The following is an 18,609-nucleotide window of genomic DNA, read 5'->3' as shown; positions in this document are numbered from 1 at the left end:
GGGGTGGTAATGATGATACGAATGACAGCATTGAGCACTCACTCGGTGTCGAATGTGCCTCATTCATTCACTCAGCAAGCGTTTATTGAGCACCTACTTTGTGCCAGGCCCTTTCTAGGCATCTGGGGATACGACAGGCAACATGGCGAGGGTCTCTGCTCTAGGGGAGCCCACCTTGGATCCATGCCTCAGTTTCCTTATCTGTACAATCGGGGTAGTTTCATTCCTGCCATCCAGAGTAGACGTAAAGATTGAACGGGTTGGGATCTGTGAAGGGGGACGGTGAAGGCTCTGCGGGCTCTCCCTGGACTTGGGTCGCACCCGGCCCCCGGAAACGCCACCGTACTCTACCTATTCACAGGAACATCATGAACAACAAAGTCTTCTACCAACACCCGAACCTGATGCGGGCACTGGGCATGCACGAGACAGTCATGGAGGTCATGGTGAATGTCCTCGGTGGTGGCGAATCCAAGGTAAGGGGCCTGTGTGGGCCGAGGAGCTCAGGGCAGGGGGCCACGGGGGGAGGCACTGACCAGCGGCCCGCTCTGCCCGCCCCAGGAGATCCGCTTCCCCAAGATGGTCACAAGCTGCTGCCGCTTCCTCTGCTACTTCTGTCGCATCAGCCGGCAGAACCAGCGCTCCATGTTCGACCACCTGAGCTATCTGCTGGAGAACAGTGGCATTGGCCTGGGTGAGAACACCCGAGCCCGGGGTGGAGGGAGAGCTGTCCCCCGGGGCCCACGCTCAGCAGTCTATCCAGGCATCCATCTCTGCTGGCTCGCTCACTCGTTCGGTCATTCAACAAACACTCACTCTCAACCCGCCCTGGAGGTAGCCCTTAATGAGCGGTGCTGAGGGTCCACCCAGAGAGCCGTGGCCCTGGCCCTCACAGGGCTCACAGTGCAGCGTGGAGGACACACGGTGACAGCCCAGGGTGCTCAGCCCTGGGATGGGGAAGCACGGGCCAGTGGAGGCACCTGACCCAGGCTGTAGAAGGGATGGTCAAGGAGGGCTTCCAAGAGGAGGTGAGACAAGCAGGAGTGAGACTGTCAACTACATACCTCTGAAGAGCACTCTCTCTGCCTCTCGCCCTCACAGGCATGCAGGGCTCCACGCCTCTGGACGTGGCAGCTGCCTCTGTCATCGACAACAATGAGCTGGCCTTGGCATTGCAGGAGCAGGACCTGGAGAAGGTGTGGAAGGAGGAGGCCTGGCCTCCACCTGGCCCCTTGGGGCACCTGCTAATTTGGGAGCCAGTCTGTGGGATGGTCCGGGATTGAATCAGAGGGGGAATAATTTGCAGGGAAAGAGCAAGGGCCCAGTCACTCATCACAGGGCCGAGTGCAAATCCACGCTTCACCCTCCTGCAGCTGCATGACCTTGGCACATTCCTTGCCCCCCCACCCCGTACTCCCTCCCCACCACTACTGTGTGTAGCAACAAAGGGCAGGGGCTCTAGAGTTCAGCACCTTACAATAACTCCCCTTTCTCCCTTGCTGTGTGGCCTTGGACAAGTGACTTAAATTCTCCAGGCCCCTGTCTCCTCATCTGTAGAATGAATATAATAATCCAATAGGGTTATTCTGAGCACAGAATGGGTTAGTCCATGAAACCATTGATAAAACAGTAAACACTCAACAAGAGTTATCTGCTCGTATAGTATTACTCGTTCAACACACATTTACTGAGCACCTACTACGTGCCAGACCTGACCAAGGCAGCAGGGGTACTACAGTGATTGAGACAATCAAAAATTCTTGTCCTCATGAAGCTGACGTTCTAGTTGGGAAGATGAATAATAAACAAGATAAATAAGTAAAACATATAGTGTATTAGCTAGTGACGAGTGTTAAGGATGAAAAAAGTGAGCAGGGGAAAGAAACATCAAGTGTCAGGAGGGTGTCCAAGTTTAGACAAGTGTGATCAGAGAATGCCTCACTGAGAAAGTGACTTTCAAGTAAAGCTCTGAAGGAGGAGAGGGGCCATGCGGACATCAGGGGAAGACCATTCCAGGCAGGGGAACCGCCAGTGCAAAGACCCCGAGGCAGAAGTGAGCTTCATGAGTTTGAGACCAGTTTGGTTAGAGCAGGGGGAGTGAGGGGTTAGGGGTGGGAAGTGAGGGCAGGGAGGTGACAGGGAAGATTGTGCAGAGGGTCTTGTGGGGCCTCTGCATTTTACCTGGAGTGAGATGGCACCACAGGAGGGCTCTAAGCAGGGAAGGGACGTGGCCTGACTCAGGCTGTTTGCAGGGTCCTTCTGTGCATGGGATAGACTGGGGGAGCAGGGAACCCAGGAAGGAGACCACGTGACGGTCCAGGTGGGAGGTGAGGGCTCAGGGTGAGGATTATCGTTCACCGAGAGATCCAGACGTGAATGAGGTCGCAGAGCTCAAGCGATGGGCAGGGAAGCGAGCCTTGAGGAGGAGGTGGTGCGGGTCTGGCCTCGGTCTGAACCCATCTCCACTCCCAGGTCGTGTCCTACCTGGCGGGTTGTGGCCTTCAAAGCTGCCCCATGCTCCTGGCCAAAGGGTACCCAGACATCGGCTGGAACCCTATTGGCGGTGAGCGCTACCTGGACTTTTTGCGCTTCGCCGTCTTCGTCAACGGTGAGTCAGGAGTTGGCGGTGGCGGGACAGGAGGCCGGGGTCCCCGACCCAGCCAGCCTCCCTCAGGGTGTGGTCCCCGTCCTGGCTCGGCAGGGATTCCTCCAGGCGGGCTGGGGCAGGGTTCAGAGGCCAGTGGGGGGCCCGGGGTTAACCCTTGAGGTGCTGGGTCCTGGGCTGCCGGGGCAGGGTCCCCGGGGCAGCGGCTCATGAGGCCTCCGGACCCGCCGGATCCTCCAGGTGAGAGTGTGGAGGAGAACGCCAACGTGGTGGTGCGGCTGCTCATCCGCAAGCCCGAGTGCTTCGGGCCTGCTCTGAGGGGTGAGGGCGGCTCGGGGCTGCTGGCCGCCATCGAAGAGGCCATTCGCATCTCTGAGGACCCGGCGCGGGATGGCCCGGGCGTCCGCAGGGACCGGCGGCGTGAGCAGTGAGTCTCCCACCCCCTTCTCAGCGGCAGAGCCCAACTTCCCCGTGCCCCTTGCTGCCTCCCCCACACGCCACCCCCCTCCTTCTGCAGCTTTGGGGAGGAGCCCCCCGAGGAGAGCCGGGTGCACCTGGGACACGCCATCATGTCCTTCTACGCTGCCTTGATCGACCTGCTGGGACGCTGTGCGCCGGAGATGCATGTGAGAGCTGGAGGTCCAGGGACAGGGAGGGGCAGGCCTGGGCGACCTCGAACCTCTTCAGTCGGGCACTTGACGACACTGACGGAGCTCTCGTGATGTGGATGGTCTTAGGCTAGTCAATCTTGGGGACACACCAGTGACCAAGACTGCCCTAGGCCTGGCTCTCACGGAACTCCCAGTCCAGCGGGGGGAGGGGGGGCGACCAAGCACTGAGAGCCGGGGACAGTCGGGGCTTCAGTAGAGGAGCACTAGGAGCAGAGGAGTCAGGGCTGGGAGTTCGAGAGCTCGCCCCACGAGGAGTCCTGCTCTGCCTGCCGGTGGGTCAGGAAGGGATGGGTGGACTAACGACCAAATGGGACAGGGGGTGCTGGATGACGTGCCCCCTTCCATCTTCCAGCTAATCCAAGCCGGCAAGGGTGAGGCCCTGCGGATCCGCGCCATCCTGCGCTCCCTCGTGCCCCTGGATGACCTTGTGGGCATCATCAGCCTCCCGCTGCAGATCCCCACGCTGGGCAAAGGTGCAGAGGGGGCAGGACTCAGCAAGGGAGGGAGGCTGGGGAGGGAGCGGGTGGGGCCGAAGGGCAACCCTGACCCCCTGCCCTCGTGGCCCGCAGACGGGGCTCTGGTACAGCCAAAGATGTCGGCATCTTTCGTGCCGGACCACAAGGCGTCCATGGTGCTCTTCCTGGACCGGGTGTATGGCATCGAGAACCAGGACTTCCTGCTGCACGTGCTGGACGTGGGGTTCCTGCCCGACATGCGGGCGGCCGCCTCGCTGGACACGGTGAGCAGCCTGTCCGAGCCACCTGCCGCCCCTGCCGAGCCACCCTCCCCGCCGCCCGTGAGGGAGCAGGATGGTCAAGGGCACAGCGGCAGCGCTTCTGTTTGTTCTGGGCATGTGTACATATCATAATCCTCCCTCCCCACCCCCCGTCAAGATAGAAAACGAAACCAAGATGAACTCTGAGTTCTGGGCGAGGGTGGGTGGAGATCTTCAACATCTCATCTTTCTTATTCGAGAAATGATCATTCTCGGCGATGGCTCAGCACCAAGGAGACAAAGACCTGCGCTCAACAGCAACAATAATAGTTATATAGATATTTAATAGTTATATAGTTAGAGAATAGTAGGGGACAAAGCCGAGTAAGATGAAGACTGAGAACTGACCACTGGTGTGGCCAAATGGAGGTCACTGGTGACCTCGATGAGCACGTTCAGTGAGGCGGTGGGGTAAAAGCCTTACTGGCGAGGGTTTACGAGGGTCTGGCAGGTGAGGTATTGGAGACAGTGAGTGGACGTGACCAGCCCAAATCAAAGTGTGGGTAACTCCGCGGATAGATAATCCAGTTTTTCTAGCAAATAAATAGCCTTGAAAAGAGGAGGAAAGGAGACCGTTACAGATGAAAAGACCTGAGACCCAGCAGCCAAATGCAGTAGGGGGGCCTTCCTGGTGCCCTGATCCAAACAATCCCGGCTGCAAGTGAGACACTTGGAGAAAGTTGATGAAGGACTTTACGCGACTGTTAATTCTGTTAGGTGCGAAAACGGCAGCGTGGGGTGTGAAACGGAAGCAGGTGTCTGAATGGAGACACAAAGCTGAATATCTATGGGTGGAGTGGTAAATGGCTGGAGTTGTATAAAGGTATCACAGGAAAAAGGGTGAGGGAGAGGACATAAGCATGCAGAACTTCGTCTGCAGGGCTGTCTACTCTGGGTAACGAGGGCTCACTACTTGGCGCCCCGGCTGCGGTGGGTTTGAAAATTTGCATGGTTCGAAGAGATCACAGAGACTGGGAGGAGCAGGTGCGGGGGGAAGATCCGAAGCCAGGGCGACCCCACGAGCGCGAAGCGGGCCTGAGACCCCCCCCCCCCCCCGCTCTGCTCTCCAGGCCACTTTCAGCACCACGGAGATGGCGCTGGCGCTGAACCGCTACCTGTGCCTGGCGGTGCTGCCGCTCATCACCAAGTGTGCGCCGCTCTTCGCGGGGACCGAGCACCGCGCCATCATGGTGGACTCCATGCTTCACACGGTGTACCGCCTGTCCCGCGGCCGCTCGCTCACCAAGGCGCAGCGCGACGTCATCGAGGAATGTCTCATGTCGCTCTGCAGGTGGGGCGGGGGCGGGGGGCGGGGGCGGGGCCGCGGGGGGGGGGGGCCGGCCTGGGGGCGAGACCCCCACCGCCCCGCGCCTGTCTCCGCAGGTACATCCGCCCGTCCATGCTGCAGCACCTGCTAAGGCGCCTGGTGTTCGACGTGCCCATCCTTAACGAGTTCGCCAAGATGCCGCTCAAGGTGAGGGTTGAGCCCTCTCCGGCGTGCGCCGCCCTCGGGCCGCCTCGGGGCTCTTCTGTGACGCACCGCCCGGCCCCGTTAACCCGCCAAGCGAGGGCGGCGTCCCCACGGAAACCTCTGAGGCGTTCTCATTGCCGTACTAGGATTTCCAGGACGGTCGCTTGGCGTCGTCGGGGCCCCTAACGCTCCCTAGTTAGCGTTTAATTTGCCTAACAGTGAGCCAGCGCTCGCCTAGATTAGCACGTCTTTGCATGAGCACACCGTTTTTCCTAATCAGCGCGCTTACTCGCACGCCCAGACCACCAGCCTTACGCTTTTCCAACGAGTGCATTCATCTGAATACATAGCACCACGGCTATTCTGAATATTCGCAGTCTTTCCTGTTAGTTTTTTCGTTTGCATGCTGGTTTGCATAAGGAGACACCCCTTGTCTGGACTGATTTACATAATACATTTACATAATACATCTAAATCAACCCCCAACCTGCCTATTGGATGTGGAGGTCCTCTTCCCAATTACCATATATTTGCATGGGGCTCTGCGTGTATTTGCCCGCCATGGTAATTCACAGAAGCGCAGATCCCTCTGTCCATACGTCCATTTGCACACAACCCTACCCGTGGATTAATCTTAACATACTTGCGTAAAACGACACCAGACAAATCCGGCCCTGGCCCAATGCCTATCCTGACTCCACGTCCACTCCAGAGCGCTGCATTTGCGTCATAAACGGCCCCAGACCACTCCCCAATAAGCGCTTTCCCTTAGTACCTGCATGACCCACGTCCCCTTCATAATCTAAAAGCCCCCGGCCTCCTTGGCTTTGCTCTTGCCGGCCACCTACTACACGCCCCTCATTTGTGTGTCGCCCTCTTGCTCCCACCCAGCTCCTCACCAACCACTATGAGCGCTGCTGGAAGTATTACTGCCTCCCCACAGGCTGGGCTAGCTTCGGGGTCACCTCAGAGGAAGAGCTGCACCTCACCCGTAAACTCTTCTGGGGCATCTTTGACTCACTGGCCCACAAGGTCCGGGCACGTGGGGGGGGGGGCGCGCCGAAAGGAGCCTGCTTGGAGGGCTTGGGGGCCAAAGTGGGGGGGGGGGTCCAGAATGAAATTACCAAATTCGGGGGTTCAGGGAGGGAGCTAGTTCTGCAGGTCTGGATCCAGGAGAATCTAGGATTGGGTCTCTGGTTTGGCTGTTACAGAAGAGGCGATGGGCGCTAGTCTGGGGGCTTGGAGAGGGGCGATGCCGGGGTGGTTTGGAGGGTTTGGGTTTCAGGGAGAGAGACCATAACTGATGTCTGGGGGCTCAGGGAAGAGGGGTTGATTAGTAGAGGGGTGAGTTTGAGGCCCTAGGGCTCCAGGATTTGAAGGCTCAGCCAGGCCTGCAGTGACCCCCCCACCCCGGCATCCCCAGAAGTATGATCCAGAGCTATACCGCATGGCCATGCCCTGTCTGTGCGCCATCGCAGGGGCCCTGCCCCCCGACTACGTGGACGCCTCATATTCATCCAAGGCCGAGAAAAAGGCCACGGTGGATGCTGAAGGCAACTTTGACCCTCGGCCCGTGGAGACCCTCAAGTGAGGAGGCCTGGGGGCAGGAGCGGGGTGGGGACTGGGGACCGGGAGAGGGAGAAGGATTCGGACATGGAAGGATGGGCCAGCGCTAACGTCTGCCCACCCTATCCCCCTAATAGTGTGATCATCCCGGAGAAGCTGGACTCCTTCATCAACAAGTTTGCGGAGTACACACATGAGAAGTGGGCCTTTGACAAGGTTGGCGTCAGGGTCTTCCCTCACCCCCCAGCAGCCCCCGTTCCTGCCAGCCTTTCTCAAGACCCCACGTGCCCTCCCACCCCAGACCCAGGTCTTCCCTGAGGCCCCAGATTTCCCTGGGACCCCAAACTCTTCTGAGACCCTAAAGCCTCTTCCAGAGCCCTCTGCCCCTCCAGGGTTTCCCCTCTGCGTCTCCCAGGCTGCTCTCTCCTCCTCATCCTGCCCCCCGCCCCCCCCTCCATGGTGGTGCGACCTGTCCCCTCTCCACCTCCAGATCCAGAACAACTGGTCCTATGGGGAGAACATAGATGAGGAACTGAAGACCCACCCCATGCTGAGGCCCTATAAGACCTTTTCAGAGAAGGTGAGCAAATCTCAGGGCCCAATGCTGAGGGTCCAAAATGAAACCTCCAAATTCGAGCGTTCAGAGAGGAGTGAGGCAGCTTCATCAGCTTGGATCTAGCTGGGGCTGCGGGTTAGGGCTCCGCGTGCATGGACTTTGCCTTCCCTCAAACGTGGCTGCCTCCCCAGACCCCGGACTTCTAGTGTTCCTTCTCTTAGAAAGAGTCAGACTGGATTTGATTCCTTGACTGTGCCATTTAACTTCTCGCAGTCTCCAGAGTAAAATGAGATCATGAGAGTTTTGTTTGGGAGACTCTGTTACAGAGCAGGTAAGAGACCGGAGTTCGAATCCGAGCTGGACCATTTCCTCCTAGCCACGTAGTCGAGGCTTTCCACTTCTTAGGACACTGGAGGCCAGTAAGGCTGAGGCAGGGACTCCTCCCTCTACCTCCCTCCCATGCCATCTCACCACCTCCACGCCTTCCTGTCCACCCCAGGACAAAGAGATTTACCGTTGGCCCATCAAGGAGTCCTTGAAGGCCATGATTGCTTGGGAATGGACGATAGAGAAGGCCAGGGAGGGAGAAGAGGAGAAGACAGAAAAGAAGAAAACGCGGAAGATATCCCAAAGTGCCCAGGTGGGGGCGGGGCCGGGGCAGGGGGCGGGTCATGGGAGGTGGTGAGCGGCGGGGGCGGGGGCAGGAGAGTGTGGGGCCAGGCGGGAGGTGGGGTTGAGAAGGGAGAAGGGCCAAGGAAAGGACGTGGGGGGAGGGGGGGCGGGGGTCAGGGAAATCTTGGGGGCCCGGAGCCAGATGCCCGCCAAGGCTGAGAGATCTGGGAAGGGAGTGGGCGTGGGTCTGAAGAACTGCGAAGGGCAGAGGAGAGGAGGGCGTGACTTAGCGACAGGGCCTTATGGGGGGGAGGGGCGAAGAGCAGGGGTCTAGGGCCAGTGGAGGAGGTAAACTGTGTTGGGGCCCGGACTTCCTGCTAGTCCATCAAGCACCCCCATTTCTCCCTCGTCCTCCCAGACTTACGATCCGCGAGAAGGCTACAACCCCCAGCCCCCGGACCTCAGCGGAGTTACCCTGTCTCGGGAGCTGCAGGTGAAACCCCTGATCCTTTATCTAGAGGCATGGAGGTGTTTGTTGGGGTTGAGAAGGACATCCTCCGAGTCCGGGCCTTGACTCTTTCGTCCATTCCAGGCCATGGCAGAACAACTGGCCGAAAATTACCACAACACGTGGGGGCGGAAGAAGAAGCAGGAGCTGGAGGCCAAGGGTGAGAGCGTCCGTCCCATCCCCGCACAGGCCCCTCTTCACCGAAGTCCCCTAACTCCAGAGTCCCAAGGGCTTAAGTTAGAGTTGTGTGACTTTGAACCATCGCCACCCCCGATAATAACAACATCTACTACCATAGGGCTGTGGTGAGCATATGACGATCCTCTGAAACCGATGATTCGGTTCTCTTACCTCTGTTTTTATTACTCTAATTATGCGTGCTCTCAGCAGCAAGAACCACTTCAGTGAGAGTGGCCTGGGTCTCCCCAGTCCTCTGATTTCTGGTCTTTGCGGCTCCAGGTGGTGGGACCCACCCCCTGCTGGTTCCCTACGACACACTGACTGCCAAGGAGAAGGCACGAGACCGAGAGAAGGCCCAGGAACTGCTAAAGTTCCTGCAGATGAACGGCTATGCTGTCACCAGGCACGTGGGCTGCAAGCCCGGCCAGGGAGGGGCGGGGAATGTGAGAGGAACGAGCCAGGCCAAAACTGGGGAAAGCTGGGCTGGGGTAAAGCGGCGGAGCCAGGGAAGGGAGGTGGCTGAGAGGGGTGGGGCCCGGAGAGCAGAGGTGGGGCCAGAGAGAGGAGGTGGCTACGAGGGTGGGCCCTGGAGAGTGGGGGAGGGGCCAGGGGAGAGGAAGCCAAGATGGGGGGGCCTCCTCAGAGCGGGGAGCAAGGTCAGAGAGTGGGGGGCCGGGAGGGTGGGGCCTCGGGAGAAGAGTTAGGACCTGGGAGGGGAGGAGGCTAAGAGGGTGGGGCTTGGGGGATTGTTTGGGGCCAGAGAGGGGAGGGGCTAGGCCTGGGAGGAGAGGCAGGGCCGGGGATGACAGGAGGCTAAGAGGGCGGGGCCTGAGGGGAGGCGGGGCCTGAGGAGGAGAGGCGGGGCCAGGGAACTGCTAGGACCTCGAGGGGGACCTGGCGTGGGGCAGAAGCCTGCAGCGGCCGGCCGTAGGAAAGCAGAGGGGAACTGGAGAGGAGCGGGGAACAGGGCTGACCCCTCTCTGCCTGTCCACGCAGAGGCCTTAAGGACATGGAGCTGGACACATCTTCCATCGAGAAACGGTTCGCCTTTGGCTTCCTGCAGCAGTTGCTGCGCTGGATGGACATTTCCCAGGAGTTTATCGCCCACCTGGGTACGGGGAGTCCCTCCCCATGCCTGCCATACCTCCAGGTTCACCCAAGGACCCGGCGCATGCATTTCTCCTTCCCTCCCCTCACCTCATTATTGTGCCTGACACTGTTCCTTACAGGTGTTGAAAACACAGCAGTGAACGAGACAAAGATCCTTGTCCTCCAGTGTTTACATCCCTGTGGTTCCTTCAGACGATTAACATCAGATACCTTAAGTTTTTAGAAGGCAGTTAGTGTTTGGGGAAGAAGAATACACTAGAACCATCTAAGAAAGACTGGGACAAGTTGTGCGGGGGGGGGGGGGGGGGTTGGGGGAGTGGAGCCCTTTAAATTTTAAATAGAGTAATTGGGAAGACCTTGAAGGAGGTGGGAGGGGGCTGGCCATACATCCGAGGAGAGTATTCCAGGCAGAGGAACAGCCAGTGTGAAGGTTCTGAGAAGTCCCTGGGGAAACAGGAGGCCCAACTGGCTGAAGCAGAGTGACTGAGTGTGGACAGCGGGAGGAGACGGGGCAGATCACGTAGGGCTTTGCAGGCATAGGGAGGACTGTGGCTTTTTACCCCAAGTGGAATAGCACCACGGGAGGGTTCTGAGCAGGAGAGAGCCCTGACCTGCTTCAGGTGTTCACAGACTCCCCTTGGCTGCATTAGGGACAGATTGTGGGTGTAAGGACCAAAGAGGGTGAGGATTGGGCAGATTCTGGGTCTCTTTTGGGGATGGAGGCTGTTGGTGTGCCCCATACGTGCCTCTTACACCCCACTAAGAATCACAGCTGGCCCCTAGGATCCCTCCCAGCTTCCCCCAGAGATCCCAACATTCCCCCTGAGAGCCACCCAGGACCCCTAGACCCCCTCAGATGAGTGGCACAGCAGGACGCACTCACACACCTCGCCTCGAATCCCACATGCTGATCCTCCATGCTGAGCGCCTCTCGGCAACTCCCTCTCCTCTCTGTGCCTCGGTTTCCCCATCTGTCCACCATAACCAGTCACAGTTCTGTCCTGTTCTTGCTGGGTGACCTGGGCTGAGTTATTTCATCTCAGTTCCCTCATCTGTAAAATGAAGGAGGGGGACCAACTGTACAGACCTCCAAGTTGGGAGGAGATCGTGCGAGGGCCAGGGACATTATTAGCATTATTATTATCATTAATTATTACTCTCACTGTTATTATTACCTGAAATTGACTTCTGCTTTAAAATTAATTCTAGTCTGTCAACATTGACTTCTTGTTTTGTTCATTCATTCATTCATTCCACATTGACTCAGTGCCAAGTACTGAAGTTCAGGAAGAAGAGGGCTGGTGAGGAAGCGGATGTTCCATGACCTTACTCCATCCTAGTTTATCCTCTTCCCCATTTTCAGCTGCAGGAAGGGCTTGATCAAGGAGTTAGGGGGAAACACAGGAAAGACAGGAGAGAGAGGTTTACCTCAAAGTCAACAGAGGTGGCTTTATACCAAGCATTAATCTCCCATATTTTCCTCCCTTAACCCTCGAGTCCCCTCCCTCCCGAGGCACCTTCTGAGTTCCCCAGCCTTGAACCCACCATCACCTCTCTTTTCCCTCCGCCACCAGAGGCTGTGGTCAGCAGTGGACGAGTGGAAAAGTCCCCCCACGAACAGGAGATTAAATTCTTTGCCAAGGTGAGAGGTGGACTGAGAAGCTGGAGGGGGCTGGGGACTGGTGGGCCCCTTCACCCAGTCCCCCTTCACCCAGCCCGCCTCGTCTCTTCCCCACCCCACCCCCAGATCCTGCTCCCTTTGATAAACCAGTACTTCACCAACCACTGCCTCTATTTCCTGTCCACACCGGCCAAAGTGCTGGGCAGTGGTGGCCACGCCTCCAACAAGGAGAAGGAAATGATCACCAGGTGGGCTACCCTGTGACCCCTGACCCCGTCTCCTGACCTCACAGGATTGCAATCCTGGACCCTGTCCTCTCAACCTGGGACTGTCTGGGCTCTGTCCTGGGTGTTGGGCACTGACCACTCTACCTACAGAGGTGACTGAAGGGTGAGGGTGACTCCCTGTCCTCTTGTGCCCAGGACCGAGGGGTCTCCCAGGATGTAGGACTTTCAGGCAAATGGGACGAATTGGTCGCCCTGTCAGAAAGGCAGACCAGCCTCCCCACCCCCCAGCACCCCCGTGTCTGCCCGTTACTCTCAAGCTTGCTCATCTCTCTGCCCCTTCCCCACCCTTCCTGTCACCTCTGTTCTCTTCTCCACCATCCTATGTCCTCCTGGCTGTGTCTTCTGTCCCTCTGTCCCTGTCCCTAACTGTGCCGCTGCTGTCCTTGTCCCGTGGTGTCCTCACTGTCTGTTTCCCCCGTCCTTATGTCCCTTTCTTTCTTCAGCCTCTTCTGCAAGCTTGCGGCTCTTGTACGGCACCGAGTTTCTCTCTTTGGTAAGTAGCTCCCCGCCCCCAGTTCTTCCCTCTAACCTTCCCTCTCTCCCTGCAATCTCCAACCCCACCCTGAAGAAACAGCTCCCGGTTCAGGCCTCGATTTGAACAACCTCCACCGTGTTGTTCCTCTGGACCCAGACATGGACTGGGTAGTCCTAGGGACAGGGCTGTGCCTGGGACAGCGCTGGGCCCTGCCCTCGTGGAGCCCCCAGGCCGGTGGGGACACAGACTCATCCTCAGACAGTGATGGCCCGAAGGTCAGGGCTGGGATGGGGGAGGTGCAGGCAGAGCGGGTTTGGGGAAGGACCAGGTCCTGTGGGGGTCCAGGTGGAGGTGGGGCAGGGGGGAGGTGGATGTAGGGGAAGGCACTGCCCTTGTAGCCCTTCCTTCACCCTCTCCCGTCTCCCTTTCCCAGGGACGGATGCCCCAGCTGTGGTCAACTGTCTTCACATCCTGGCACGCTCCCTGGATGCCAGGTATGGGGCCTGGTGGCCACCCCGCCCCAAACCCCTGTTCTCCTTGACCTCCTGAAATCCCGGATCTCAGATTCTAGAACTGGCACGCCCGGCTTCCCTCCTAGGACGGTGATGAAGTCAGGCCCCGAGATCGTGAAGGCCGGCCTCCGCTCCTTCTTTGAGAGCGCCTCAGAGGACATCGAGAAGATGGTGGAGAACCTTCGTCTGGGCAAGGTGTCCCAAGCACGCACGCAGGTGAAGGGTGTGGGCCAGAACCTCACCTACACCACGGTGGCCCTGCTGCCGGTCCTCACCACGCTTTTCCAGCACATCGCCCAGCACCAGTTCGGAGACGATGTTATCCGTAAGGACCCCTGACCCCAAGGGCAGGACTAGGGCCGGGGGTGGGGTGCAATTCTGCTGACACCAGCCATCCCCGTGTGCCCGGCAGAATCCCCAGGTGTCTGAGTGTGCATTCAGTGAATTGGTAGGTAACAGAATGAGTTAATGAGACAGAATGAGTTAATGAGGATATAAGTTCGGCAGCTTTTTTTTTTTTTTAACGTTTATTTATTTTGAGAGACAGAAACAGAATATGAGCAAGGGAGGGGAGAGACAGAGGGAGACACAGAATCCGAAGCAGGCTTCAGGCTCTGAGCTGTCAGCACAGAGCCCGACGCGGGGCTCGAACCCATGAACCATGAGATCATGACCTGATCTGAAGTCAGACGCTTAACCAACCGAGCCACCCAGAGACCCCTGAGTTCAGCAGCTTCTAACAAAAGACCCTAAGTCACTGTAGCTTAAACAAGAAAGGGGTGTATTTCTTTCTCATGTAAGAGCCTACTTGTGAGTGCATCACCATGTCAGAAGCCCAGGCTCTCTCCGTCTTGTTACCCTGCCATCTTGGAAATACTGCCTTTATCCGCAGGGTCCCGGATGGCACGGCGTTCATTACATCCCCATTCTAGTCTGTAAGAGGAGAGAGGAAGCAAAGAGGAGGGCACTGCAATTCTTTTACAAGAACGACCTAGATGTGGTCTGTGTCAGTCCTGCTTACATCCATCTCGTTGGCCAGAATTCAGCATGCGGCCACATGTCACCGCAAGGGGGGCTGGGAAAGTAGCCTTTATTCTGGGAGGTCACGTGTCCAGCTAAACATTGGAGGTCTGTTCCTAAAGAGCAGAGAAAAGTTAAGAGCAGATATTGGGAGTCTATTAGCAGCGTCTGCTACCGAATGGCACACCTGTTGTATGACCCAGCCTGGGATCTGGGATCACAATGTGCACAGTGTGTTAGTGAGACACAGGCAAGATGCAACACCCAGTGGAGTGTCAGGTCCTCAAACAAAGAGCCTTATGAGATGTGGTCTGGACTGTGGGGGGCGGGGGAAGGACGGCGGGGGGCTGGTGGGAGAGATGTTCAGGAGGCCGAGGAGATGGGCGGTGGAGGGGAGGTATCCAGAGTGAAGCCCAAGGCCCCGGCCTGCGACACTCGGATAGTGGGGCCTCCAGGATACAGGGACTGGGAGCAGTAACGAGTCTGGGGGAGATGCCAAGGTCAATTGGGCCAAGGGGCCCAGGGAACACCCTGGGAAGGTGTCCAGGACGGGCCAGCAGGCCACGGGCCGTGGGGATTGGCGGATGCTGAGCCATGTCTCAGTTCACCGTTTCTTTGAAATTAGAACCTTTTGCTAAAAGTAAGAAAAGTTGAACGTGGTTGGGGCTCTTCCCCCACCCTCACGTTTTGTTCAGAGAATTAAAAATTTTTTTAATGTTTATTTATTTTTGAGAGGGAGAGACAGACAGAGAGTGAGTGGGGTAGGGCACAGAGAGAGGGAGACACAGAATCCGAAACAGGCTCCAGGCTCTGAGCCGTCGGCACAGAGCCCGACGCGGGGCTTGAACTCACGGACCGCGAGATCATGACCTGAGCCGAAGTCGGACGCCCAACCGGCTGAGCCACCCAGGCGCCCCTGTTTAGAGAATTTTAGAGTGTCCAGAAGAGAATTGTTCACAATTTGCCCCGTTTGCTGAACCTTTCACTTTATGAGCAAAAGTATTTGCAGACCTTTTTGTTGAACTTTAGAACGTGAGCTCCACAGACCATGACACCTCATCCCTAAATACTGAGTCTGCACCTCCTGGAACGAGAACCTTCTGTCTGTCATGTAATCACAATATCATTATCACCACCTAACCTGACTGTGCTTGAATTTCCCTCATTACTCTCAAAATGGCTTTGATTTAAAAAAAAAAAAAAAATTCAGAGTCCAGTCAGGTTTTTCTCCTTGCCTTTGGTTGTTATGTCCACATGTCTCTTCAATCTAGAACTGCCCCCTTGCCCTCTTTTTATCTCGAGACATTTGTAAAGTTGCTGAGGTTCCTAACCTGGTCTTCCGGGGGTCGGCAGGGGGATGACCTAAAATTATCGTCAGGGTGGGATGTTTGCATTTTTCTGGAGAGTGTCCATCGCTGTCATCAAAGAGATCCGTGACTCCCCTCCAAGGAAAGAGCAGCCTTTACGGAGTGCCCGTTGTGTGCCCTGTTCCAAATGGTTTCCAAGCATTGATCTTTTGATCCTTACAACCACCCCATGAGGAAGATACTATAGGTCTCCCCATTTTACAGATAGGGAAACTGAGGCCAAGAGAGTGTTGGCACTTTGCTCAAGTCACAAAACTGGTAAATGGCAGGCTGGCTCTCGACTGCCCAGCTCTTACCCAGTATTTGGAGGTGAGGGAGGAGGGCGGGGGAGGACGGGGATGGTGGGTGCTTTCCCCCACCCTCACCCTCCCTCTCTCCCTCAGTGGATGACGTCCAGGTCTCTTGCTACCGAACACTGTGCAGTATCTACTCTCTGGGAACCACCAGGAACCCTTACGTGGAAAAGTAAGAAGAGAGAGCCATAGTTTGGGGCTGGGGTGGGTGCTGGGGGGATGGGGGAAGGAAGGAGCAGGAGAAGATGGGGGTGAGCGAAAAGCAGAAATGAGCAGTCTTCCACGACGGACATGCTCGGCGGCAGCTGCAGTTCACCGAGGCGGCCACTTGAGGGCACTCGGGGGAAGGCCAGTGAAGGAAGCCCGATCGGCCCCAGGCGCCTGCTGGCCAGGATGGCAGGTGGCTCCCTGCCGGGGTGCAAGCTTGCCCGGGCAGGAGGCACACAGAAGGGAGGGTGGTACACAGGAGTCACAGCACGCTGGGGGCACCGAGGAGGGGCCCTGGCAGTGCCCGTGTGGGTGGGCTCTCCTGAGCTGGGATCACCAGTTAGAGCGAAAGGGGCACATGAGAACCCAGGGAAAAGGCCACGTTCGTGCTTTGGGTGGACGGCTGGGCTCCAGAGAGTTCTGGGAAGACGCACTCCTGTGGAGACGGAGGCTGGGACGCAGCACCGGGCGGGGGGGCGTGTCAGAGCTAAGCAGCCCCCTCTTCCAGGCTGCGGCCGGCCCTCGGGGAGTGCCTGGCCCGCCTGGCAGCGGCCATGCCGGTGGCGTTCCTGGAGCCTCAGCTGAACGAGTATAACGCCTGCTCCGTGTACACCACCAAGTCTCCCCGGGAGCGGGCCAGTAAGTGGTGTGGGGCTGGGGCGGGTGTGAGGAAACGTCCTACCCAGCCCGGGCCCGGGGGAGGGCCCGCTTTGGGGGGGCTCCGAGGGCTGAGGATTCCCCAGGTTGGGGGCACTCCAGACTGGAGGATTCTGGAGCCCGTCGGGGCCCGGGTTTGTGGTGGGGACGCCGAGGTCTGGGAGTGATGGGTTGGAATGCCCTGACCCCTCTGTGCACCCCAGTCCTGGGGCTCCCCAACAGCGTGGAGGAGATGTGTCCTGACATCCCAGTGCTGGAGCGGCTCATGGCGGACATCGGGGGGCTGGCCGAGTCGGGGGCCCGCTATACAGAGATGCCACACGTCATCGAGATCACGCTGCCCATGCTGTGCAGCTACCTGCCGCGCTGGTGGGAGCGCGGGCCCGAGGCCCCCCCGCCCGCCCTGCCCGCGGGGGCGCCCCCGCCCTGCACAGCTGTCACCTCTGACCACCTCAACTCCCTGCTGGGGAATATCCTGCGAATCATCGTCAACAACCTGGGCATTGACGAGGCGTCGTGGATGAAGCGTCTCGCCGGTGGGTCTGGGGGGGCACCAGGCTACTGAGAACTGGGGCCGAAGCGTCCTGGGGCTTGGGCCCTTTGATCTCATGGTCTGAGAGGGAGATCTCCGGGGTCTGTGTTTTCCTGGGAGTTGGCAGGAGTCAGAGTCCAGGTTTTCTCAGGCTCAGAAGGCGAGGAGTCATCACAAGTGGTCAGAATCTCGGGCTCTGAGGGCCTGGGGTGGATGGATGGGTCCTGGAAGTCCTCCAGGCCGGATTCTGAATTGCTAGAGCCTTGGAGAGGGTTAGGAATTGGGTCAGAGGCCTGGGTTCCTTAGACAGAGGGTCAGAGAACCAGATCACGCATCAGGGGCCCTGATACAGAGGGGTTTGTAGGTCAGAGGTCAAGAAATGAGTCTTTAAAGGGATGGGATTCCTGGTTCAGAAGTTCTCTGTCAGAAACCGGGCCAAGCTACAGCTTGGGGGCTGGGCTCAGAGGCCGGGGTCAGAGGTCAGAGGCTGGGGTAAGAAACCAGGGGTCATAGTCAGAAATCACACAGTGAGGTAAGAGTTTGGGTAGGGGCTAGGTCACAGGTCAAAGATTAGGGTGAGAGGTCGTAGCCCAAGGTAAGCTATCAGGTTATGAGTCGGTCACGGGGGGTCAGAGGTGGCTGGCGTCACAGTTTCAGGTCAAGGGCTGTGATTGGGACCAGGCGTCAGGGGCTGTGTCAGAGGTCAGGGCCCGAGCTCAGGCATGGGATCCAAGGTCGTAGGTCAGGTGCTGGAGTTAGAGGCTGGCCGGCAGCGCCTGACCCTCCGTCCGCCTCGCCCCCGCAGTGTTCGCCCAGCCCATCGTGAGCCGGGCCCGGCCGGAGCTGCTGCATTCACACTTCATCCCCACCATCGGGCGGCTGCGCAAGCGGGCGGGGAAGGTGGTGGCCGAGGAGGAGCAGCTGCGCCTGGAGGCCAAGGCGGAGGCCCAGGAGGGCGAGCTCCTGGTGCGGGATGAGTTCTCTGTGCTCTGCCGGGACCTGTACGCCCTCTACCCGCTGCTCATCCGCTACGTGGACAACAACAGGTCAGCAAGTCCCCGCCGTCCCCGTGCACATTCAGCCTGACCTCGGGCTTCCCGGAGCCCCATCTGACCCGTCACCTTCTGAGTTACTATAAACTTTTTCCAGCTGTCACCCACCCCCCCCAACCTTCTGACCACCCCCCCCCCATTGCCTCTGGCCCCACAAAATCCAGCCCGCGGGTGTCTGCTCCCCTTCTTCTCCTTCACGCCTCCTGAGACCGAGCCCCCGCGAGGCTGCCACCGGGCTTGGGTGGATGGGGCTGATTCGCGCAGTTAGGCCCAATGGTCAGGCCTTCCTCCGTCACTGAGGGGAAACGAAGATGGTCCAGATCTGGCTAGCCGGACTTTCCTCAGAAACAGGCCTTTAAGAGAAGCAAGAGCAGGTGCAGCACCTGGGTGGTTCAGCCCATTGAGCGTCCAACTTCAGCTCAGGTCGTGATCTTGCAGTTTGTGGGTTCAAGCCCTGCATCCGGTTCGCTGCTGTCAGTGCAGAGCCCGCTTCGGATCCTCTGTCCCCCTCTCTCTCTGCCCCCCACCCCCA

General features: G+C 58.3%; 1 protein-coding gene across 2 annotated transcripts in view; it reads left to right on the top strand.

Moving 5' to 3' along the window:
• The window catches only part of RYR1 (ryanodine receptor 1), a 117,881-nt gene that overhangs the window by 46,356 nt on the left and 52,916 nt on the right, over positions 1–18,609 (top strand). For both annotated transcript variants that reach the window (XM_043599005.1, XM_043599004.1), the window contains exons 40-67: positions 362–476; positions 562–694; positions 1,102–1,196; positions 2,473–2,608; positions 2,846–3,032; positions 3,123–3,231; positions 3,629–3,749; positions 3,846–4,015; positions 5,122–5,342; positions 5,435–5,525; positions 6,414–6,554; positions 6,946–7,109; positions 7,226–7,304; positions 7,579–7,668; positions 8,144–8,284; positions 8,675–8,749; positions 8,849–8,924; positions 9,224–9,347; positions 9,941–10,056; positions 11,629–11,696; positions 11,802–11,923; positions 12,406–12,455; positions 12,871–12,931; positions 13,036–13,274; positions 15,720–15,801; positions 16,345–16,475; positions 16,697–17,029; positions 17,831–18,071. In XM_043599005.1, the coding sequence (XP_043454940.1) occupies positions 362–476; positions 562–694; positions 1,102–1,196; positions 2,473–2,608; positions 2,846–3,032; positions 3,123–3,231; positions 3,629–3,749; positions 3,846–4,015; positions 5,122–5,342; positions 5,435–5,525; positions 6,414–6,554; positions 6,946–7,109; positions 7,226–7,304; positions 7,579–7,668; positions 8,144–8,284; positions 8,675–8,749; positions 8,849–8,924; positions 9,224–9,347; positions 9,941–10,056; positions 11,629–11,696; positions 11,802–11,923; positions 12,406–12,455; positions 12,871–12,931; positions 13,036–13,274; positions 15,720–15,801; positions 16,345–16,475; positions 16,697–17,029; positions 17,831–18,071 (3,711 nt within the window). The remainder of the gene's footprint in view (positions 1–361; positions 477–561; positions 695–1,101; positions 1,197–2,472; positions 2,609–2,845; positions 3,033–3,122; positions 3,232–3,628; positions 3,750–3,845; positions 4,016–5,121; positions 5,343–5,434; positions 5,526–6,413; positions 6,555–6,945; positions 7,110–7,225; positions 7,305–7,578; positions 7,669–8,143; positions 8,285–8,674; positions 8,750–8,848; positions 8,925–9,223; positions 9,348–9,940; positions 10,057–11,628; positions 11,697–11,801; positions 11,924–12,405; positions 12,456–12,870; positions 12,932–13,035; positions 13,275–15,719; positions 15,802–16,344; positions 16,476–16,696; positions 17,030–17,830; positions 18,072–18,609) is intronic.

This window comes from Prionailurus bengalensis, chromosome E2 (genome assembly GCF_016509475.1).
Source record: "Prionailurus bengalensis isolate Pbe53 chromosome E2, Fcat_Pben_1.1_paternal_pri, whole genome shotgun sequence".
In the NCBI taxonomy this organism is placed as follows: domain Eukaryota; kingdom Metazoa; phylum Chordata; class Mammalia; order Carnivora; family Felidae; genus Prionailurus; species Prionailurus bengalensis.
Note: the sequence above shows the minus strand (reverse complement) of the source record. Positions and strands in the feature narration are given on the sequence as shown.